This window comes from Schistocerca americana, chromosome 8, assembly GCF_021461395.2.
Source record: "Schistocerca americana isolate TAMUIC-IGC-003095 chromosome 8, iqSchAmer2.1, whole genome shotgun sequence".
Classification (NCBI taxonomy): Eukaryota; Metazoa; Arthropoda; class Insecta; order Orthoptera; family Acrididae; genus Schistocerca; species Schistocerca americana.
The window spans coordinates 113800290-113825587 of record NC_060126.1 but is presented as its reverse complement, the minus strand read 5'-3'; the positions used below and the strand labels follow the sequence as shown (position 1 = coordinate 113825587).

General features: G+C 39.7%; 1 protein-coding gene across 1 annotated transcript in view; it reads left to right on the top strand.

Annotated features, from left to right (window-relative positions):
- Positions 1 to 25298, top strand: part of LOC124544635 (xanthine dehydrogenase-like) — a 234711-nt gene that overhangs the window by 183696 nt on the left and 25717 nt on the right. Inside the window, exons 19-22 of the mRNA XM_047123244.1 lie at positions 6736 to 6926; positions 7068 to 7226; positions 22030 to 22158; positions 22252 to 22385. Of these exons, the coding sequence (XP_046979200.1) occupies positions 6736 to 6926; positions 7068 to 7226; positions 22030 to 22158; positions 22252 to 22385 (613 nt within the window). The remainder of the gene's footprint in view (positions 1 to 6735; positions 6927 to 7067; positions 7227 to 22029; positions 22159 to 22251; positions 22386 to 25298) is intronic.

Genomic DNA, 25298 nt, shown 5'->3' with positions numbered 1-25298 from the left:
ATTTCTGAGAATTTTTGGCCACTCACAAAACTATACTTTCACAAGTTACTGGTACGATTTTTTTTCATATTTAACTTATTTCACAGGAAATCAGTTTTTGTGGTTCACAGTTACTGCCAAAGAATAGAACATCCCTAAATTTCATTGCATATCAACACAGACAAATGTGCATTTTTGAGAATTTTCGTAAGCTATCCCAGTGCATCATCTAATTTGTAGTAAATTGGTGTTTGTGGTTTAGTTACTGTAGCAGTTAGACTGGGATGAGGTGTACCGTGAACCTGATGCCAATTTAAAATATAATTTATTTCATGACATTTTTGTAAATGCATTTGAAAACTGCTTCCCCAAGAAAATAGTTAAATATACTCGTAAGAAACCTTGTAACAAACCATGGCTTACTAAGGGTATAAAAATATCTTGTAACCGGAAAAGGGAAATGTATCTGACAGCAAGAAAGAGTAGTGACCCAGAAACTATCAAAAATTATAAAAACTACTGTGTTATATTAAGAAAAGTTATTAAAAAATCCAGGAGTATGTGTATCATGTCTGAAATCAGCAACTCTGATAATAAAATTAAAACAATTTGGAATATTATTAAAAGAGAAACAGGTCAACCAAGAGCAGAGGAAGACAGTATTACCATCAAATTGAATGAAAACTTTACGAACAAAAAGTCAGAAGTTGAAAATATTTTTAATAATCATTTTCTAAATGTTGTGGATATAGTAGGATCCAGGTGTTCATTAGAAGATGCTAGGCTGTTAATGGAAGAGGCCATACCTATGCAATTTGATACAATTGAAATCTCACCCACTTCTCCCTCTGAAATTAGGAAAATAATAAACTTGCTTAAAAGCAAAAATTCACATGGAATTGATGGCATTTCCAGCAAAATACTAAAAGCTTGTTCTCAACAGATAAGTAAGATTCTCAGCCACCTGTGTAATAGCTCTCTGGAACAGGGCATTTTCCCTGATAGACTGAAATATGCTATTGTTATACCTTTGCATAAAAAGGGGGATAGATCTGATGTCAACAATTACCGTCCAATCTCCCTTCTAACAGTTTTATCCAAAATTTTTGAGAAAGTAATGTATTCAAGAGTAGCTTCACATATCTGTAAAAATGAAGTACTAACAAAATGTCAGTTTGGTTTCCAGAAAGGTTTTTCAACAGAAAATGCTATATATGCTTTCACCAGTCAAATTTTGAATGATCTGAATAACCGAACACCACCCATTGGGATTTTTTGTGATCTCTCAAAGGCTTTTGATTGTGTAAATTATGAAATTCTGCTAGACAAGCTCAAGTCTTGTGGCATGAGTGGGACAGTGCACAAATGGTTTAATTCGTACCTAACTGGAAGAGTGCAGAAAGTTGAAATAAGTAGTTCTCGTAACATGCAAAAATCAGCACATTCCTCAAACTGGGGAACTATCAAGAATGGGGTTCCACAAGGGTCAGTCTTGGGTCCTTTGTTGTTCTTATTATATATTAATGACTTGCCATTCTGTATTCATGAAGAGGCAAAGTTAGTTCTCTTTGCTGATGATACAAGTATAGTAATCACACCTGAGAAACAAGAATTAACTGATGAAATTGTCAATACTGTCTTTCAGAAAATTACTAAGTGGTTCCTTGTAAATGGACTCTCACTGAATTTTGATAAGACACAGTACATACAGTTCCGTACAGTGAATGGTATGACGCCATTAATAAATATAGACCTTAATCAGAAGCATATAGCTAAGGTAGAATATTCCAAATTTTTAGGTATGTCCATTGATGAGAGATTAAATTGGAAGAAACACATTGATGATCTGCTGAAACGTTTGAGTTCAGCTACTTATGCAATAAGGGTCATTGCAAATTTTGGTGATAAACATCTTAGTAAATTAGCTTACTACGCCTATTTTCACTCATTGCTTTCATATGGCATCATATTTTGGGGTAATTCATCACTGAGGGATAAAGTATTTATTGCCCAAAAGCGTGTAATCAGAATAATAGCTGGAGTCCACCCAAGATCATCCTGCAGACATTTATTTAAGGATCTAGGGATATTCACAGTAGCTTCTCAGTATATATACTCTCTTATGAAATTTGTTATTAACAACCAAACCCAATTCAAAAGTAATAGCAGTGTGCATAACTACAATACTAGGAGAAAGGACGATCTTCACTATTCAAGATTAAATCTAACTTTGGCACAGAAAGGGGTGAATTATACTGGCACTAAAGTCTTTGGTCACTTACCAAATAGTATCAAAAGTCTGACAGATAACCAACAATTATTTAAGAAGAAATTAAAAGAATTTCTGAATGACAACTCCTTCTACTCCATAGAGGAATTTTTAGGTATAAATTAAGAAAAAAAACAAAAAAAAAACAAACAAAAAAATATAAAAAAATTAAAAAAAATAAAAATAAAAAATAAAGAAAAACAAAAAAACACAAAAAAATAAAGTTGTTATATTAACTTAAGTATGTTGTTAAATTAACCTAATTATGTCATGTATTGGAAAATTCGACTCGTTCCACATCATTACGAAATATCGTATTCATGATCCATGGAACTAGTATTAATCTAATCTAATCTAATCTAGATGTTCTAAATAACATATTGTGTTACATCTAGTTTTACCAAAAGAGGAGTAGCCATATATATTATCTACATTTATCATAAATTAACATTGTTTTGAGTTTGCTAGCAACTACAATTAACCACAAAAAGTTTTAGGAAACTAGTAATTTCTTTTACAGATTTTTCTGTTGCCTTAATAGGAATCTTCTTTTGTCATTTTCTTAAATTATTATAGGGAATTAACATCTTTTAAGCTCAACAGGTTAAAAGATAATCAGCAGGCTTAATTTAAAGTTATTTGTTCACTGTTCTGCAATACATCACACCAGGTAAAATGCATGAACACAGAATGAATTGGTTGACATTTTTAAGCAGCTGGAAATCATCCTGATTGATGTCAAATGATTAGCAGATGCTGTAAGTCATTTTGGAAGAGCTCCTGAGAGTCATGTATCTGTGGTATTAATACCAAAGGTACCGCAAATACTGTCTGCTCCTGTGTATCCTGTCTCCTCTGCAGAAAGTACAGGATCTGTCATTACTCACCCAATTGACTGCATGTAGCATTTTAATGGTAGAGCTAGGCATCCTATATGAGATGGACAGGGACCAGGGATGACTCAGGGTGTTCTACTGATCCCCCTAACCAACAAGTTTGATGTGATCACTGAAACTGAAACTGAGCCACTTCACCTGTTTTGGGGAAACCTGTTTTGTCTGGTGTCAAGAGGAGGCAAATGCAAAAGTGTAGGACTCTATTAATCATCAGTAGTTCAAAGGTATCATGAATGATGGTGAATGGCAGCAGGGGACAGGAAAGGGTAGCAGGTGTGCTCAGTGTGTATGCCTGGGGGCCTCATTCAACATGTTGAAAAAGTATTCTTGCAGCCAGGGTGCAACCAGCTGCACATTGTGGCACATGTTGGAACAAATGGTGTCTGCTGTCTGGACTCTGAGGTAATACATCTGTTATTCTAGTGACTGGCAGAGAAGGTTGAGAAGACTGGCCTTGCACATGGAGTTTCAATGAAGCACACAATTTGCAATTGTCCCCAGAACTGATCATGAGCCTTTGGTTTTGAGTTGAGTAGAAGGACTGAACCAGAGAGTTCCAAGATTCTGTGACTAGTAGGCTGTGACTTCCCAGATTTATGCCATATGGCTGAGAACTATTGGGTTGCCCTAAATGGGTCAGGTATGCAACACATCAGAGGCTGCTACTCAGCTAGCTGTCTATGCATGGGGAGCACATTAGAGTTTTTTAGATTAGGTGACTCACGATCCAATTCAGATAATGACAGCTGCAGAAAACCAGGAAGTATCAGTGTAAGATCTAAAGAAATTCCTCCCACAGATGGGAGTATTAAAATCCTATTGGTTAACTGCCAAAGCATTCACAACAAAGTGCCAGAGTTTGAAGTTCTCCTGAAAAGCAGTGAAGCTCAAATAATAGTAGGTACAGATAGCTAGTTGAAACCTGAAATGAATAGCAGTGAGATTTTTGGAGAAAATTTAAGTGTATATCAAAAGGATAGGCTACTGAGAAATGCAGGTAGCTTATTTGTTGCAGTAGACAAGAAATTCAAATCCACCAAGACAGAAAATGAAGCTGCATGTGAGATTGTTTGGGCAAGACGCAGTATCAGTGGTGGACACAAAATAGCTGGATCTTTTTATCACCCATCAGACTCATCTCCTGACATATCCAAAAATTTTAGAGAAAACCTCAGTTCACTAGTATGTCAGTTCCCCAGTCATACTTAACCCATCAGTGGACATTACAGTTTTGTTATTGATGGGCATGATATGACAACCTGTGAAACATTACTACATGTGTTCTCTGGAAAGTACCTAGAACAATTAGTTAGGAACCCACCTCATGATGGAAATATATTGGATCTAATGGTAACAAATAGATCTGACACCTTCAAGGATGTCCACACTGAAACTGGTATCAGTGACCATGACACAGTTATGGCAACAGTGATTTCCAAATTACAAAGGACAACTAAAACAAGCAAAAAGCTATATATGTGCAGTAAACTACATAATGAATCAGTAGCATAATATCTCAATGAGGGACTTGACTTCAGCGACTGCTGCAGCAGAATATTGTCAAATGATCTTTCGCAAAACCTAAAGAAATTCTGGTTATATGTAAAGGCTGGTAGTGTCACCAAAGTTAGTGTCCAGTCCCTCATGAATGAGACAGGAACTGAAATTGAGGGTAGCAAAGAAAAAGCTGAAATGTTCCTTTAGAAAGAAAAATTGCCCAAGTTTGATTCTTGCACCACTAAAAAGATGAGTGAAATAAGCATTAGTGTCAGTGGTGTTGCGAAACAGCTGAGGTTATTAAAATTGGAGAAAAGCTTCAGGGCGCAATAGATTTCCTATCAGAGTCTATACTGAATTTCTAACTGAGTTAGCTTCTCTTCTACCTTTCATTTTTCATTGATCCCTTGGACACAAAGAAAAAAAACCATGCCTAATAGATAGAAGGAAGCACAGTTCACACCCACCTACAAGATGGGTAGTAGAAGTGATCCACAAGACTACCATCCAGTATCTTTGACATAAATTTGTTCTAGAATCTTAGAAACATATTCTGAGGTAAATAATAATAAGGTATCTCAAACAGAATGATCCCCTCCATGCCAACCAGCATGGATTTCGAAAACATTTATCCTGTGAAACCCAATTCACAATTTTCTCACATGACATACTGAAAGGTTTGGATCAAGGTAACCAGGTAGCTGTAGTATTTCTGGATTCCAAAAAGCATTTGAGTTGGTATTATACCTATACTTATTGTCAAAGTCATGATCATACGGGGTATCAAGTGAAATTTGTGACTGGACTGAGGTCTTTTTGTAGAGAGGATCCAGCATGTTACCTTGGATGGAGAGTTATCGTCAGATGTAGAAGTAACTTCCAGTGTGCCCCAGGGAAGTGTGTTGGGACCATCGCTGTTCATGTTGTATATTAATGATTTTGCAGACAATATTAATTGTAACCTCAGGCTTTTTGTAGATGATGCAGTTGCTTATATTGTAGAACTGCCTGAAACAAGCTGCATAAATATTCAAAATAATTAATTGGATGGAAAAAAGTTCCACTCACAAGCAGCATCAGAACACACACATAAAAGAAGGTTGTAATAAGTAACAGTACATGAACAGTAAGGGTACCAACACACTTCCCTGGGGCACGCCCGAATGTTCAAATACATTAAATTATGTGCTTCACAAAGTGAAAAAAGCATTGTACCCTGTGATTATAATATCAGTGAGTCAATATTGGACTTGGGCAACTCATACAAATACCCAGTTGTTACACTTTGGAAGGACATGAAATGGAATGGTCACTTAGGATCAGTTGTGGCTAATGCAGGTGCTAGACTTCAGTTTATTGTTAGAATACCAGGGAAGCACTATCAGTCTACAATGGAAATTGCTTACAAATCACTCTTGCAACCAGCTCTTTAATTTCCTCAAGTGTGTGTGATGCATACCAAACAGGAATAACAGAGGATACTGAAAGTATACAGAGAAGGGGAGCATGACTGGTCACAGATTTGTTTGATCCATGGGAGAGTGTCAAAGAGATCTGAAGAAACTGAATTGCCACACACTTGAAGATAGACACAAACTATCTTGAGAAAGCCTACTAACAAAGTTTCAAGAACCAGCTTTAAATTATGATTCTAGAAATGTACTACAATCCCCACAGGGGATTGTAGTACACAAATCAAGCATGAGGATAATATTAAAATAATTACAGCATGCACAGAAGTAGTGAAAATTCTGGCAAAGCATGTTGTATTGTTATTTTGCATCATTAATGACTGTTCTCGCTAGTATGTTTTCCTACTGTGCATGTGATATATACTGAATTGAAATTCAAAGCTGTGTGATAGTACACATTACATGTCAAGTACATATCCATTCATAACTTGTCATTTCTGTCTAGCTGAAAATGCAAAAAGTTCAGTTCAAAAAGCTCAAATAAACAGTAGCATGTTTCATGTGATGTCATCAAGCAATTTCAGCTAATACAGCTGGAACTCATGGCAACTTGACATTTGCTGTAAGTCACTTGTGCTTGGCATGCACTGAACTTTTAAAAATGAAAAGTATTCATTTTCAGATTCTCTTGAAGGAATAGCACTTGCTGAACAAATGATGGAACATATTGCCAAAACAATTGGGAGGAATCCAGTAGATATTAAAATCCAGAATCTTAGTCCAAGTTATGAAGAAGTTGGTAATATGATAAAATATTGGAAAACTAAAACAGAGTTTGAGGAAAGGAAGAATCGTGTGGAGCACTTCAATAAGGTATGACTTTAAAATCAACTATGCTGGAGAAGTGTGGATACCCTGTTGAATAAAACTGATTTCATTAATATTTTTAAGATATCAGTACAGTGAAATATCAATAGACTTAAGAACTTTATTTAATCTTTTTGTCATAAACAGAAAAACCGGTGGAGAAAAAGAGGTATCGCAATTGTGACAATGAGATATCTCCTGAAGATTTCTATGAATTTTCATGCTGCTGTGACAATTTATGCTGGAGATGGGACTGTTTCTGTTGCCATTGGGGGAGTTGAGTGTGGCCAGGGCATCAATACCAAGGTAAAACTAGATGATTTTTGCAAGCTATTTGTTGTAAAGAAAATCAGATAAAAGTACAAACAGAAGAATGTATAAGGTGTTTCACAATAGCTGTTACAGCCTTCTAGGTGTTGAAGAGGAGACTTAGTAGATAAAGTTTTGATGAGGAACCCATTTTTGTAAATGTAGCACTTGGATATAAAAAAAATTGAAGATCAAATACTTTATAATCCCCTCCCATCATCATTCACCCAAAAACTGGGAAGAGGGCACCATCATCATTCTCTGTCATAATTATAATATCACATACTACTTTTATCTGACTACAGCAATGGCTGCAAGAAACTGGCACATTCACAACTAGGGGGTTTGACTGTGGTGCTCTCAGGGCATGCCAAACTCTTGACTTTGAAGAGGATATCCTTTTTCATGAAGAAGAGAACCTGATGACAAGTACTAGAAACATTGCTGTGTGCACACTGTGAAGTGGTAGACTTGAAAGTGATCTAATCTTCAAGCTTATTTTACATTCAAATGGTGAATTTCTTGATATGGATTCACTGCCAAACTTTATTTATTAAGGCCCCTCTATGACAGCTAAAAGCTATTAAAAGGAATTGTAAAACACCCTGGACCATGTTATTAGGTGTAGTACATAAGCTTTTTGTAGTTTTCAAGCTTCTTGACTAATCACTGTAGTTTAAACTGTTCATAGAATATACATATAAACAACAGATAATAATTTAATCTAGTCATAAGGTCCTTGGACATAACATCAAATGTAGTTGTAGAAATGGCATAATATTCACTGATGGAAAAAAATCACAACACCAAGAAGGAGTTGTGTAACATAAATGAAAGTCAGTAGGTGCATTTGTACATCTGAAAGATGATATCTATTCATATTTCATACTACTCGCATAAGAGTGGCACTAGTAGTGCTACTATGAGAATGCAAATCATGTTTGCTTTAAATACACACTGCAAAAGTCATTAGCAATAGTTAACTTTTAGATTGGATGTGGTAGGTTGATATCAGTCAGGAACATGTTTAAGGTGACAAAGAAGCTATTATCTCTCTCACTAAGTTTGAATGAGATTGTGTAATAGCACTACAAGAAACTGGATGTTCCTTCTGTGATAGTTGATAGTTTCGAAAGACTTGACAGGAATGCAGCAATAATACATGATTGCTGGCAGAGGTGGTCGCTAGAATATGTAGTCTCAAGAAGACTGGGCTTCAGACAGCCCTGGGGCACTACTGAGAGGGAAGACAATCATATTTGGCATATGGCTTGTGCATCATATGGTATTTGCAGCAGCAATTTGAGCAGCAGTTAGCCCCACAGTGACACAATGAATTGGTACAAATTGGTTCCTGCCAGGAAAGCTACAAGTCAAATGCCTTGACCCCAAAACCCCATCTTTCTGATTTCAGTGACATCAAGCAAGAGCTCATTGGGGGCAGGGCAGAGGTGTTTTCTGATGAAAGCTGGATCTGTCTTGGTGCCAGTGATGCCCATTTCTTGGTCAGAAGGAGGTTATGAGAGCCTGTGACCAACTTGTCTGCATGCTAGACACACTGGACCTAAACTTGGAGTTGTGGTCTGGGGTGTGATTTTGTATGACTACAAGAGCACTCTCATGGTTACCCATGCACACTGAATTCAGATTTGCACCTTAATCTGGTGTTCTGACCTGCTCTGCTGCCATTCATGAATGGCATTTCAGGGCTGTTTTTCAGCAGGGTAACTCTAGCTCACATATAGCTGTTGTAATGCAACATGGTCTACAGAGTCTCAACATGTTGCCTTGGCCTACTCGATCACCAGATCTTTAGCCAATGGAGTGAATATGGGACACCATTGGACGACAACTCAAGCATCATCCAAGAACAGCATTAACCACTCCTATGTTGATTGTCAATGTGCAACAAGTGTGGTACTCCATCCCATGAACTGTAGTTCATTAATATTCACCTGATGCATAACACTCTCCCCTCAAACACCCAAATGCACACACCCATATCTATGGAGTGACTGATTGTTGATTGTCAATAGCAGTTGCCTGGGCAGATGGGGTGGGGAGGAAGTAGGGAAGGAAGTACAAGGGAGGAGGGGGAAGTGAGATAGTGTGAGGCAAGTCTTCTGACAGATGACATATGCTCTACCCTCTGGCCTTGTTTTTCAGCCACTAAGTGGTAGACATGTATAGAGGGGGAAATTGAGGAAGGAAAGGAGAGGAAGTTGGAGATGAGGAGGGAGAGAAGCTGGAAATGAGGAGGGAGACAGGGAGGAAAGAGAAACAGGGAGAGGTGTGGAAAAGTGTATGTTGGGGGGGGGGGGGGGGGGGGGAGGGCGGGGTAGGGGGAAGGTACTATAGATCTGGATGGGGAAGGTGTTGTGTGGACAGAAGAGAGGTGAGAAAAGGTAAGGTGAGGCAATGGGAAACAGGTTAGCAGTTAGGCCAGGGGGATTGCAAGGGTGCAGGATATTCTGGAGAGGCCTATGTAGGTCAGAGAAACTGATGCTGAAAGGTAACATACAAGTGGCTCACATAGTGAAGCAGCTACTGAAGTCATTTTTGTTGTGGTGTGCAGCACGATCAACAACTGGAGGGTCAAGTTTGTGGTTCACAACAGTTTGGTTGTGGCCATTCATGCGAGTAGGTTACAGTTGGTTACTTGTCATGCTCATATAGAATGTCGCATAGTAATTGTACCATAGCTGATATAAAGCATGGGTGCTTTCACTCATGACCCTTCCTTTTATAGGGTAAAAAATGCCTGTGACTGCACTGCAGTAACGGGTGGTACGAGGGTGTGTAGGATAGGTCTTGCTCCTTGGTCAACCACGAGGTAATGACATTTGGCATGCAGGATTGAAATATGGATGGACAAGGGTATACTGTAGGTTTTGTGGCTGGCACAACACTAATGTAGGTGGTGTGGGTAGGATTTTGTGTAGCATATCCCTCATTTTAGATCATGATGAGAGGTAGTTAAAGCCCTGGTGAATGGTGGTGGTTGAGTTTCTCAAGCCCAGGGTGATACTGAGTGATCAGAGGAGTGCTGGTTGGTGACTGGATAGGAGGGTTACTGGTGTCAGAGGAGAAGATGGTATGGTAGATCTATTTATGGTTCAGCTGGACAGGATTCTGTCTGTCAGTTAAGGCTGTGGTAAGGTTAGCAGCACATTTCGACATCCCCTGCTTTCCTATGCAGCCAGCATGCATGAGTGGTGAGGCTGGAAGGTAGAGACTTTTTGACGTGGATGAAATGACAGCTTCAAAGTTGAGGTTTTGTTAGAGGTTGGCACACTTGATATGAACTAACATATTTATCAATCCGTCTGAGAACAGGAGATCATCATTTAGGAAGGGGGCTCATTGACTTGAGCAAGATGGAGATGAAGTGGATTTGGAAGTAGGTGTTGAGGTTATGGAGGAAAGAATAAAGGTTGACCCTGTCATGAGCCCAGATCATGAAAATGTCATCAGTGCATCTGAACCAGGCAAAGTGTTTTATGTGTTGACTGAATAGGAAGGATTCTTCCAGATGCCCCATAAATAAGATGGCATAGAATATTGCTGTGCAAGTACTTATATCAGTACCACAAATTTGTTCATAGATTTGGCCTTTGAAAGTGAAATAATTGTGGGTCTCAATAAGATTGGCCATGAGGATTAGGAAAGAGGACATTGGGGAAGGTAGTGTTCCTTGGCCTCAAGGCCATGGACATGGGGTTGTTGGTGCATAAGAGTGTTGCAACCACAGTGACCAACAAGGAGTACAGGAACTGTGGAAAGAAAGCAAAGGAACTGAGCAGTGTCTTCAATGCAGAATGGGTGATTACAGATTATAGTTTCAAGGTGTATATGCCCTGGCGCAACAGAGAAATCCAGTAAAAACCTGGGAATTTTTTTATCCAGCAAATACCTCAGAATATTTTGAGATTTGGGGAATTCATTCTGGTTTTTAGTTAAAATTTTGTAATTTTGACTGCTAAGAACTGATACTCCAATGAAGAATTTAATTTTAGCCTGCTACCACACTATAATACTGCAGCAGTAAAACGTAAATGAAAGAGTAACATCAAAATAAAACTTTAGCTGCAAAGAAAATGTAGCATTCACAACAATGAAACTCCATGCACATACAAGTATCTGCCTACAGCAAAATATGTCAAAGGCTTTAGGACAAAGCCTACACAATACTTCATGACAACAAACTGCTTTCAATGATCATGATGTCACAACTGTTTGCATTTCTAACAGGTCACAGGAAAATATTGTGGTTTGAGATTTTCCTTTTACACAAGATGAATTATGTTAAAGTGAGAATGTGCAATGAACTTCTTAAATCAACAAGTGTTGGATTCTTTCAAAACTTAGCACTTTGAGGACCAGCCACTTAGAAAAATTTGAGGTTCAGAAGACCAGTCATTCATGCCATCATTTAAAATTTGCACAGTAATGATCACAGAAAGTATAATTCTTTTTCCAAGGAAAGTGCAAGGTGAGTTCTTGCTCAATTTCACAGATAATTGGCTTTTACATGGAAAAGTCAAAGTGCTGGATGGAACATGGATTAAAGCAGGGTACCCATGAAATGTTTGGTGCACAGCAGTGAAATTTACAGTTGTGCTTGTCAGAAATACTTAGCTGCTGCAATTTAAGCTGTGTTCTTGGTATACTGCTTAATCACATGCTCAGAAAAAAAATTCTGATGTGAAACCTTAGCTTTTCTTGATGAAAAATATCATCTAGTAGTCATATTTCACAAAGTGAGAATACATGTTACATGTCATATTTTCCCAAGGAAAGTTTTATGCCAGTGTATAAAACTTTTACCATTCAAAGGTCTGATACATTTTACAGCACTGAGGGAAACTGTATTGTCACTTATTATGGAAAAAAATGTATATTTTCTCCTGGGATATAGTGTATTTTCATGCAAAAAAAGTATTTTTAACCAGGAAATCCAGGAAAAATCCAGGATTTTTTTCTTGTCCAATTTGGCATGTCTATATTTCTGAAACTAATAAACATATACAATGAATTTTGTATTTGATGAACAGGAAACTCAAAAAGTTTTTTGGTACCTTTTCATCGGTGTTCAGTATGGCCCCCTTGAGGTGCACAGCATATGTCAATGTGGTATTCAAATTGTTCCTACACTGCAGCGAGCATGTATTGAGTCATAGCTTCCACAGCTGCTGTTATGCAATGTCTGACTCAGTTCATTTATTGTTGTTGGAAATGGAGGCACATAAACAGAGTTTTTTATAAATCCCCCACAGTAAATAATCATATACAGTCAGGTCCGGTGACCTTGGAGGGCAGTAATATAAGGCTGAGTCATTTGACCCAGTGTGACGGATCCATCATTCAGTAATCCTTTGATTTAAAAATTCTCACACTCCCAGATGACATATTCCAGAATTTGAATCAAAAACAACTGTGAACATGAGTATCTTAGGAGTAGATACCCTCAGTGCAGTGAAGCATTTTAAAGTACTTAATAAAGACAAATCTTCTGGTCCATACTGCATGCCATTTAGCTTCTTTTCACCGTACACTGATACAGTAGCCTGATGCCTAGCAATCATATATAACTGCCTGTTCAATGAATGATCCATATCAAAAGACAGAAAAATTGTGCAATACCCAAGGAGGAAATAGGCGTAATTGACTGAATTATGTACCCATATCACTGACTTGATTTGCAGCAGGATTTTGGAACGCCAGCCGGAGTGGCCGAGTGGTTCTAGGCGCTACAGTCTGGAACCGCGCCACCACTACAGTCGCAGGTTAGAATCCTGCCTCGGGCATGGATGTGTGTGACGTCCTTAAGTTAGTTGGGTTTAAGTAGTTCTAAGTTCTAGGGGACTGATAACCTCAGAAGTTAAGTCCCATAGTGCTCAGAGCCATTTGAACCATTTGATTTTGGAACATGTACTACGTTCCAGCATTATGAATTACCTCCAAAGTAACAGTCTATGGACACATAGTCAGCACAGATTCAGAAAGTGTCATTCTTTTTGTGAATCACAACTAGCTCTATATTTGAATGAAGTATGGAGGGCTGTTAGCAGGGGATCTCCTACTGATTTCGTATTTCTAAATTTCCAGAAAGCTTTAAACAGCATTCCTCTTAAGGGACTTATAATCAAATTGCATGGTTATGGTGTATTGCTTCAGTTGTGTGACTGGATTCAGAAAGGTTGCAGTACATAGTAACCAACAGAAAATCATGGAGTAAACCAGCAGTGACATCTGGTGTTCCCGAAGGAAGGGTTCTAAGCCCTCTGCTGTTCTTAATGTATATAAATGATTTAGGAGACAATGTGAGCAGACCTCTTAGATTGTCTGCAAATGATGCTGTAATTCATTGTCTAGTAGAGTCATCAAAAGATCAAAACCAATCACAAAATGACTTGGAGACAATATCTGTTGTCTCTGAATAAGCAAAAGTGTAAGGCCATCCACATGAGTACAAAAAGGAATCCATTAAATTTTGGTTATATAATAAATACACTAATTTAAAAGCTGTCAATTCAACCAAAGACCTAGGAAATACAATAACAAAGAACTTAAATTGTCACATAGACAATGCAGGGATGGCAAAGCAAGACTGTGTTATATTGGTAGAATGCTTATAATAGTCAACAGGTTTACTAAAGAGACTGCCTACACTATGCTTGTCTGTCCTCTACTAGAGCATTGCTGTGTGGTATGGGATTCTTACTAAATAGGGTTGCCAGAGGGCATTGAAAAAGTCCAGAAAAGTTCAATGAAATGAGAGAGTGTCACATATATGATAAGCGAGTTGGAGTATCAATAAGCAAAGGTAATTTTCACTATGGTGAAACTTTTCACAAAATTTTGATCACCAACTCTACTCTGAATGTGAAAATATTTTAATGTCACCAATCTACATAGGGAGAAATGATCATCATAATAAAGTAAGAGAAATCAGAGCTCATATAGAAAGATTTAAGTTTTCATTTTTCCCAGGTGCTATTAGAGAATGGAATGGGTAGGAAAATAGTCTGAAGGCAGTTTGGAGAACCCCCTGCCAGGTATTCTAGCGTGAATTGCAGAGTAGTAATGTATACGTAAGGACCTGGGGGCTGCTGGAGGTCTGATGGATTGCTGAGATGGGATCATGGTTGTAAGGTTTGTATGCAGAGGTACAGGAAAACTGACAAAGACCTTCAGCCACAACATCCATAATCACTGTGTCACCTTTGTCTGCAAGAAGAATGATTAGGCCTCTCTCTCAGTGAGCCTTGAGTAGCCGCTGGTGAAGTATCAGTGCAGTAGTGAGTCGCATATTTAGCTTTCATATTTGTTTTGTAGTTTGATTCTTAATTTCTTTCAGAGTGTTTTATGCACTTGCATATTTAATTACATAAAATCCTTGCATATTCTCATATTTGAGAGGAGTAATATTGCTTATTAATAGCTGTAGAGTATAAGTTTTTGGAGTCGTTAGATATTAGCAGTGGGATGGATAGGGTGTGTGCGTGCTGTGCGCGGGCGCAGGAGGAACTGGCCGTGGTTCACAAGCAGCTGAGCGTGCTGTTGGCCACGGTCAGCTGCCTTCAGGCTCCTGCCTTGAGGTGCAGTGATGGCGGAGGGTCTGGCGCGTCACTTGAGAAACCCCAGGTGTTGCTTGCTGCGTCCACTGCCTCAGCCGCCAAGGCACCTTCTAGTGTACCCGGCGTGTTGGGGCCGCCCTCACCTCAGAGTGAGTGGCGAACTGCAATACATTCATGTCGCTCGAGGCGGAGGGTCAATGTGGAGGCTGGCTGGCTGACTTTGCCCATTCATCTTATCAGTGGGCAAGTGGCCGCTCCTTCAGCAGGGCCCGAGCAGGCACACGGGGGCAAAGGCTTGCTGGTTATTGGGAGGTCCAATGTTAGGCGGGTGATGGAGCCCCTTAGGGAATTAGTGTACAGGGCTGGAAAGAAATTCAATGTGCACTCGGTTTGTCTGCCTGGGGGCCTCATCCAAAATGTGAAGGTGGCCTTGCCTGTGGCTATCGAGCGTACGGGGTGCAGACATCTGCAAGTAGTTGCTCCCATCGGCACCAATGATGCCTGTCACTTGCGTTCTGAGGTGATCCTCAAATCGTACAGGTGGCTGGTGGATTTAGTGAAGACCGCTGGCCCCGCACGTGGGGTGCAAGCAGAGCTCTCTATTTCCAGCATCGTTCCCAGAGTGGATCGGGGTCCTTTCGTTTGGAGCCAAGTGGAGGGCCTCAACCAGAGTCTTCGTCGACTCTGTGATGGTCTTGGCTGCAGATTTCTAGACTTGCGCTATTGGGTGGGGAATTGTAGGATGCCCCTAGACAGGTCAGGGGTGCACTACACAAAGGAAGCGGGTACTCAGATAGCAGAGTACTTGTGGCGTGCACGTGGGGGTTTTTTAAGCTAGGCAGTAGTGCAAGGTGTCCTGATGAACACTCACCAGTCGACATGTAGGCAGGGGATCAAGAGGCGCTCAGTATATATTAGCAGTAAATTTTCAGAGTGTTCAGAATAAATTTCTTGAATTTACTGCCCTCCAGGAAGCATGTGGCACACAAATTATTCTTGGGACTGAGACCTGGTTGAACCCTGAGATAGGAAGTTCTGAAATATTTAGTGAGGGTTGGAACGTATTGGAAAGACAGATTAGACACAATAGGGGGTGGTGTCTTCATTGCAGTTGACAAAAATATTGTGTCTACTGAGGTCGAAGTAGAGTGTGATTGTGAAATTATCTGGACACATTTAACAGGGCTAGGGGAAATAAAGTTAATTATGGGGTGTTATTACCAGCCACCAGGTTCCACTGTGACAGTTCTAGAATCATTCAAAGGGAGACTACATTCTGTATCGCAGAAGTACCCAGATCATACTATATTAGTCAGAGGCGACTTCAACCTACCTAGTATAGACTTGAATGTCTATGGATTCATTACAGGTGGTACAGACAAGCCATCGTGTGAATTACTTTTGAACACATTATCCAAAAACTGTGTTGATCAGCTAAATTGACAGCCAACGCGTAATGGAAATATTTTAGATTTGGTAGCCACGAACACACCAGACCACATCGACAGTGTCAGTGTAGAGACAGAGATTAGTGATCATGATGTTGTCATTACGACTATGGTTACAAAAGTTAAAAAGTCGGTCAAGAGGGCTAGGAGGGTATTCTTAATAGAAAGAGCAGATGAGCAGTTGTTTGCATCCCACTTAGTAAATGACTCAGCTTCATTTACTTCTGATATGATGGACGTGGAAGAATTATGGGCAAATTTTAAACACATTGTAAATCACGCATTGGACAAGTATGTGCCAAAAAAGTGGGTTACGGATGGAAAAGACTCACTGTGGTTTAACAGCGCAATTCGGAGAATGCTCAGGAAGCAAAGGCAGTTGCACTTGTTGTACAAGAAAGATCAGGAGAATGACAAGCAAAAGTCAGTAGAGATTCGTGCTGCTGTAAAAAGCGCAATACACAAAGCATTCAACCACTACCACCGTCATACCTTATCAAAAGATCTTGCTGAAAACCCAAGGAAATTCTGGTCTTACGTAAAATCGGTAAGCAGGTCAAAGGCTTCCATCCGGTCACTCACTGATCACTCTGGCCTGTCAATGGAAGACAGTAAAACGAAAGCTGAAATTTTAAGTTTAGCATTTGAGAAATCTTTCACACAGGAGGATCATACAAACATACCGCCATTTGAGTCTCGTACAGATTCCCATATGGAGGACATAGTGATAGACATCCCTGGGGTTGTGAAGCAGCTGAATGGGTTGAAAATAAATAAATCGCCAGGTCCTGATGGGATTCCAGTTCGGTTTTATAGAGAGTACTCTACTGCATTGGCTTGTTACTTAGCTTGCATTTATCATGAATCTCTTGCCCAACATGAAGTCCCGAGCGACTGGAATAAAGCGCAGGTGACGCCTGTATATAAGAAGGGTAGAAGGACGGAGCCTGAAAATTACAGACCAATAACCTTAACATCGGTTTGTTGCAGGATTCTCAAACATATTCTCAGTTCAAATATAATGAGTTTCCTTGAGACAGAGAAGTTGCTGTCCATGCATCAGAATGGCTTTAGAAAGCATCGCTCCTGCGAAACGCAACTCGTCCTTTTTTCACATGATATCTTGCGAACCATGGATGAAGGGTATCAGACAGATGCCATATTCCTTGACTTCCAGAAAGCATTTGACTCAGTGCCCCACTGCAGACTCCTAACTAACGTATGAGCATATGGGATTGGTTCCCAAGTATGTGAGTGGCTCGAAGACTTCTTAAGTAATAGAACTCAATACGTTGTCCTTGATGGTGAGTGTTCATTGGAGGTGAGGGCATCATCTGGAGTGCCCCAGGGAAGTGTGGTAGGTCCACTGTTGTTTTCTATCTACATAAATGGTCTTTTGGATAGGGTGGATAGCAATGTGCGGCTGTTTGCTGATGATGCTGTGGTGTACAGGAAGGTATCATAGTTGAGTGACTGTAGGAGGATACAAGATGACTTGGACAGAATTTGTGATTGGTGTAAAGAATGGCAGCTAACTCTAAATATAGATAAATGTAAATTAATGCAGATGAATAGGAAAAAGAATCCTGCAATGTTTGAATACTCCATTTGTAATGTAGTGCTTGACACAGTCACATTGATTAAATATTTGGGTGTAACGTTGCAGAGCGATATAAAGTGGGACAAGCATGTAATGGCAGTTGTGGGCAAGGCGGATAGTCGTCTTTGGTTCATTGGTGGAATTTGGAGAGGATGTGGTTCATCTGAAAAGGAGACCACTTATAAAACACTAATACGACCTATTCTTGAGTACTGCTCAAGCGTTTGGGATCCCTATCAGGTTGGATTGAGGGAGGACATAGAAGGAATTCAGAGGCGAGCTGCTAGATTTGTTACTGGTAGGTTTGATCATCACGCGAATGTTACGGAAATGCTTCAGGAACTCAGGTGGGAGTCTCTAGAGGAAAGGAGGAGTTCTTTTCATGAATCGCTACTGAGGAAATTTAGAGAACCAGCATTTGAGGCTGACTGCAGTACAATTTCACTGCCGCCAACTTACATTTTGCGGAAAGACCACAAAGATAAAATAAGAGAGATTAGGACTCATACAGAGGCATATAGGCAGTCATTTTCCCCTCGTTCTGTTTGAGAGTGGAACACGGAGAGAAGATGCTAGTTGTGGTACGAGGTACCCTCTGCCATGCACCATATGATGGTTTGCGGAGTATGTATGTAGATGTAGATTGGTTTTCATATTATAGATAGCTGTGTGTGCCATTGATGTGATATTGAACTCAATGGAGAGGGATTTAGGAAAGGAAGGTGAGGCCAGATTAGAAGTGAGAAACTTGTTAAAGGACAACTGGATGGAAAGGGTGGAGGATCATGGCTGGAGGGACCTTTGTACTGTTTTAAACATGGTTCTGTGTGAGGTGTTGGGTTACTATTGTCAATGGAGTGAGTGGTGAAGAAATGGTTGCACTATAGAAAACTAGTAAAGGAAAGTCAGGTCTGGTTGAACTTAGATTTAGGACTAATGGTGAGGGCATTAGAAAGTTCTGAGACTTCCACATATTTCAGAGTTTTGACAGGAAGGTTGATAACAGTGTTACATTATGGGTGTTCAGTGTACTTCATGGAGGATGGAGGAAATTTTGGGTATGCAGAAGGCAGAATAAGTCAGCAACGCATGATCGGGGAGCAATGTGGTATGGCAGGGAGCTTGTATTGTAGTAGTAATCTTATTCTTGACAATAGGTAATGCCATGCAATGTGGGCATAGGGCAGCAATTCTGGGACAGCTTCCACAGATGGTGGTGGGAATGCTGTAATAACTGTTGAAGGGCAAGAGTTTCTATTGCAGAAATAACATACAGGAAATTGTGGTCACTGAGTGAAAGGATTTTGTGAAGTAGATGCTGTCAAATATGGCAGGATGGGTGACAGTCCAAGATGCCAGTTTTAACAGTGAGCTTGTTAGGAGGTATACCATGTGCCAGCCAAGATTTCAGAAAGTGGACATGTGACTGGAGTTTAGCTAGGACAAAGGAAAGTTTTCAGAGTTAGCTGAGGCAGACACAGTTACAGTCCCATACACCCACACACCACCTCTTACTGCAGTGCATTCAGGCATTTCCTACTCTGTAAAAGGCAGGATCATGTGTGAAAGCACCCATGTTATATATCAGCTATGCTGCAATTACAGTGCAGCATTTCATGTGTACATGAGAAGTAACCAACTGTCTACTTGCATGAATTGCCGACATCAAATTGTTGCAAATGGCAAACTGGACCATCCAGTTGTCGAACATGCTGCATGCTACAACACAGATAATTTCAACAGCTGCTTCACTAAGCAAACCATTTGGGTAATCCTTTCCAACACTGGTTTCTCTGAACCATGCAAGTGGCAATTGTCTCTCCAGCATATCCTGTGGTCTTCCAATCATCCTGACCTAAGTGGTCTAGCAGTTAGCATTGCTGCCTCTGGGTCACTGGGTCCTGGGTTCAATTCCCAGCCAGGTTGGTGAATTTCTCTGCCCAGGGACTGTGTTTTTGTGTTGTCCACATCATTTCATCATCATCATCATTCATGACAGAGGTTGGAATGGAATGTGAAAAAAATTGGACTGTGAAAATTGGGAATTTGCGCGGGTGCTGATGACTGTGCAGTTGAGCACCCCACAAACCAAACATCATCATCATCACCCTACCTTATGTTTCTGCTAACCCACTTCCTAATGCCTCACCTTATCTCTTCTGTCCAAGCCACTCCTTCCCCATATGGATCACATAATGCTTTCTCACTTTTCTTCCCTTCACTGTGTGAGCATTCTCCCTCTCCTTTGGTCCCTCCCCCTTTCTGTTCCTCCGCTCTCACCTGTACTGCCCACTCGCTCCCCTCCTGCCCCCTCGTCTCCTGCTCTGTCTCTCCCCTCTGAACCCCTCCTTCACCTGCCATTGCAGCCCTTCCATCCCTTACCCTCTCATCCCTCCCTCCCTCTCCCTTCCCACCAGTCCCTTCCCCTCTTGTCCCTCCTTCCCCTGCCAAATGCATCCCTCTGCCTCCTGTCAGTCACTCCACCCTTCCTTCTCCCTCCTCTCTCTCCCCTCCCGCACACTCCCTCTCTTCCTGCATCCTCCTTCCCCTTCTGCACCCTGTTTCACTTCCCACACCTTTGCTCCTTTCCCACATCCCCATCTCTCCTCCTCCCATCCCTCCCTCCCCCCTCCTGTCCCTCCCTCCCCGTCCTGTTCCTCCTTCTCCATCCCTCCACATCCTGTCCCTCCCTCCACCCTCCTGTCCTTTCCTGCACCTTCCTTTGCCTCTCTCCAACCTCCTGCCCTTTCCCTCTCCCCTTTTGCAGTGTCCATTCATACAGATGGACAGATGGTTGATGATAAGCACACATAGAAGTCTATGCAGCAGTTGCAGCAGAGCTCATACATGACATAACTAAGAGGGGAGTTCAGTAAGTAATGCAACACATTTTCCTCAGCTAATTTCAGTTGAAAAAATGCAGCATTTGTTGTGGGACATCATGGAATATTCTCATTTTTGTTCCTATAGTTCTGTGAAGGTCCAACAGGTGATAGCACAGTAGCTTTCAAACTGCAATCTGTAACAGCATTTGAAGCAGAGAGCTGTTACTAAGTTTCTTTCACCAGAAAACCAGAGAATCACAAATCTTCACAGGCACTTGCAGAATCTCTATTCTGACCTGGCAGCAAACAAAGGCATGGTGAGCCATTGGGTGAGACAACTGTCATCATCACAACGAGGTCATGCTGACCTGTCCAGTCTCCAGCTATGCATGCTTGTGGATCCTGCAATGCTGGAACATGCAGACATTCTCATTTGAGGTAATCAAGGGAACACAATCAAACACTTCTGCACAACTCACTGTCTTTGTTGGTAGCATTGACACAGTCATCAGAAGCTCACAAAACTTAATTGGACTGCTCTTCCTTGTCCACCCTACATCTCCTACCTCCCACCTTCCAACTTCCATCTGTTTGCCCAATGATAGATGGACTTCATGGGAAGCAGTATATGGATACTGATGCAATGAGATGTAAGGTGGTGTAAGGCTGTTGCACCAAATGGAGGTTATGTTGATAAATGGGGTTTTGTAGCCAAAAGAGTGAAGAATAATAAAGCGTATTGGACTCCTGAATTAAACAAACCTGCTTTCAGATACAAATGTGTGTTGCATTACTTATTGAACATCTTGTATACTTTAACTTATGGGCTGGCCTCTGATGGGGTAGAATATGCCTGTGATGGGGATTGAAGTAGCGCACGCTGAGTAGATGCAAGAGGCAAAGGTATTTTGTAGACTGGTTGAGTGATGGAAAATCACACTGTGAAGGTATTGAATCTTGTCATTAGAAGTCACAGGACATAAATGCTGTCGTTTTATCAGACACCAAAGTGCTTGGGGGTGCTTTCTAGGTCAAAGGCCTTATCCAAGGCCATGGTAGTGGCAGTAGTAGTGCACATGGAACCTAAAAACAGGCCAGCAGAATCTAAATGCACATTTTCCTACACAGTATGAGCAGCTTTTTATGAGCTTAGAAGTCCATTTTCTTCAGTAAGAAAATAAGATTGCTGCTGGACTTAGAGGATACACAAAAAAATGAAATATGTATTTCACATTTTTTATCACATTTAATAAATTTATTGTTATTATACTTTATATTTGAACCATGATACCATTTTGTGTTTAATGAAGATCATTAGGGACATAAAATGTTTAAATAACATTTTAGGTTGCCCAAGTTGCTGCAAGTGCTTTGGGGATTTCAGTGGATCTTGTAAACATAAGGCCAACCACTACCTTTACATCTCCCAATGACTATGCAACAGGAGGAAGTCAAACTAGTGAATGCTGTGCATATGTAAGTAAATGCACAATTTCATGAGAAAATAATTGCCTTTGATAATTTCATTTGTATTTTTTATCTTCATATGACTAGAATTAATGTTTACAGGCAACACTGCGTGCTTGTGAGATACTGAAGCAAAGACTGGCTCCCATACGAAGAAAAATGACAAACCCAACATGGCAAGAACTTATTGCCCAAGCTTATGCAGAATTCGTAGATCTCTCTGCAAGTTTCATGATGTATGTATTCTCATTCATTTTACTAAATAGCCTGGAAAGTGCCGTATTACAATTTTGGAACTTAATTATTTATGTTTTAATGTAACAAAATATACCAGACAATATGTATGCATTAAATCTGTTTCACTTTTGATGTTAATGGAATCTTTCAGCAGCAATCTGTAGGACAGTTAATTTTTACAGTAGTTGAGGCATCTTTTTCATTTACTTTATTTTGTATTTATTTATTTTTTTACACTAAATTATTGTAAACTGATTGTATTTTGTTGTTTTACTGCAAGTTGATACCAAATTTGTAAGCTACTTTTGGTAAGGGATTATGTATGAGTCACCTGTTTCAAAACTCACAAAATATGTATTGTATTGTATTGTATTTTTTATTGGCCCTGTTGTCTACATAGCAGCTTATGCATAAGACATTGGACAAGTCAAGTTATAAATATACAGGCTGAAAGTCATTACAAGGCATACATATTTAAGGTTACAGTAATACACTTTACACGTAAGTATTTATATAACACATTTCAGAAATTTAGATATTGTTCAATGGAGTAAAAGCAGTGATGCTGTAAACATGACTTAAGAGATTTTCCAAATGTATTGACCTCAGTGATAGCTTTTATGTTTTCGGGAAGTTTGTTATAAAGCTTAACTCCCATGTGAAAAGTACCTTTTCGGCACAGTGCTGTGCTGATTTGAGTCATATGTAAGTTTCTGTTTTGTCTGGTAAAGTGCTCATGTATATCACAGTTTTTTTGCAGTCTCCAGTCCTTGCCTATTACATTTAATTTAAAGAACAAAAGGGTTTCCATAATGTATACACATGGTAATGGAGGAATACTAGATTTCTTAAACAGGAGTTTACAAGAGTCTCTAGGCTTGCACCCAAACAAGATTCTAATGGCCCTTTTTTATAGTTTAAAAGTTGTTGGACAGATAAAAAATTTACTCACTATTGGTGACAGGAGAACACACATATAAAAAGGCACTGAAATTTTGCATGCCTTCAGAGCCAGTGGCGCCTTCTTCTGGTAGAAGGGTTGAAGGTGCAGGAAGAGAGATGAGCGACAAGGTCTGGTGAGTTTGGGGGGACTTACCAGATGGTTGAGACAGTCTTTCCTTCTTATTCTATCTGGTAAGTCTTGCCTGACCTGTGCTTCTGGGTGACTTCTCTGAACTCTCCACATTCCCTAAACCTCGCCAGACCTTTTCTTTCATCTCTCTTCCTGCCCCTTCAACCCTTCTGCCAGAAGAAGGAGCTACTGGCTTCAAAATCTTGCAGATTTTAATACCTTTTTATATCTGTGTTCTCCTGCTGCCACTTTGTGAGTTGGTTTTTAAATAATTGAGTTAGGTGGGTCAGACAGAGTGAGAAGTTGTAGAGAAATATGTACCAGATGGCTGTTGATCCTGATGATCCATAGGTCACATAATTCCAAATCAAAGACAAACTCCACCATATACTATTATTTCCCATAATTTTTACATTAGTTGAGGGATCTTTTTCATTTACTTTATTTTGTATTTATTTATGTTTCTTACACTAAACTACTGTAAACTGGTTGTATTTTGTTGTTTTACTGTAAGTAGATACATAATCTTAGCAGTCTATTTTTATTTGTTTGAACATTCAGTTTGTTTCATTATTAACATTAAGGTAATTGCTATATTTCTGATTTCGTATTTGGTGTCACATGATATGAAGCTGTAACCTAATTTGCTTCATCTTGTACAAATCCCCTTTCCACATCTCCTTTTTTTCCTCTTTATATTTTTTATGCCTTTCTAATATATTTCTTGTTTTATCACAAGTTCAGGTGTCAAGACTATTTTACTCTGTGAATTCTGTAACACATTTTCATTCACAATATTGTTTCCAAATTTTGTCAGTTTCTTACCTTTTTGATGGTAATAGACTGTTATCTGATGATGGTCTTTGAAGCTAATGAAACCATGTTACATTTGGTACACATGGCTTTTACATCGATATCTACACCTTTATTCTGAAAGATCTAGATCTGTCAGCTACATTACGTATGACTTAGCCTGTGTGACCTTCCATTTCATACCTATACAAATCATTCCCCCAGATGTTTATGTGAGTTGACTAATTCCAATGGTGACTCATTGACTTTGTCGTCATAGGACACTTCATTTTAAGAAGTTGTCTATTTTTGCACCATTTTCAAATCTTATTAAGATGTGACTGAATATTAGAGCAGCCTTTTTTCAGACTGTGCTTCATTATAGATAACTGCATCATCTGCAAAATGTCTGTGGTTGCAATATTTATTGTCTGACAGCTCGTTAACATATAACATGAACACCAATGGTGCCAATACATTTCCATGGGGCACACTCGAAGGTACATCTACTTTTGCTGTTGACTCTCCATCCTAAATACCATGCTATGTCCTCCCTACCAAGAAATCCTCAATCCAGTTACAAATTTTGTTTGATACCCCATATGATCACACTTTAACACTTTACTACACTGCTTTGTGGATGTGCAAAGCAAAGTTTCAACTCTCTTTTCATAGTTATTCTTGATGTGTAATTCTGGAAACTATATTGCAGATGGAAAGAACCTGCCTCTAGACTGATGTGACAGTTCATGACATGACATTGTGTAATGCTCTGCATAGCATTGTCAGTCAGGCACACACTGCTTTTTTTATGGTGACTGTTGGTAGTTGCAAACAACTATGTGTGAAAATAAAAAATATATAGTGCTTTTGTTACCTTTGGATGAGGCTACTCTTCAGTCCAACTTGCATTTCTGCTAATAAATGCATCAGGAATGCATGAATCAACCATAGGGATGTGTGTTGTGTTCCTTGCTGTTCACGCAGTATATTAATGGTCTTGCAGACAATATTAATAGTAACCTCAAACTTTTTGCACATGATGCAG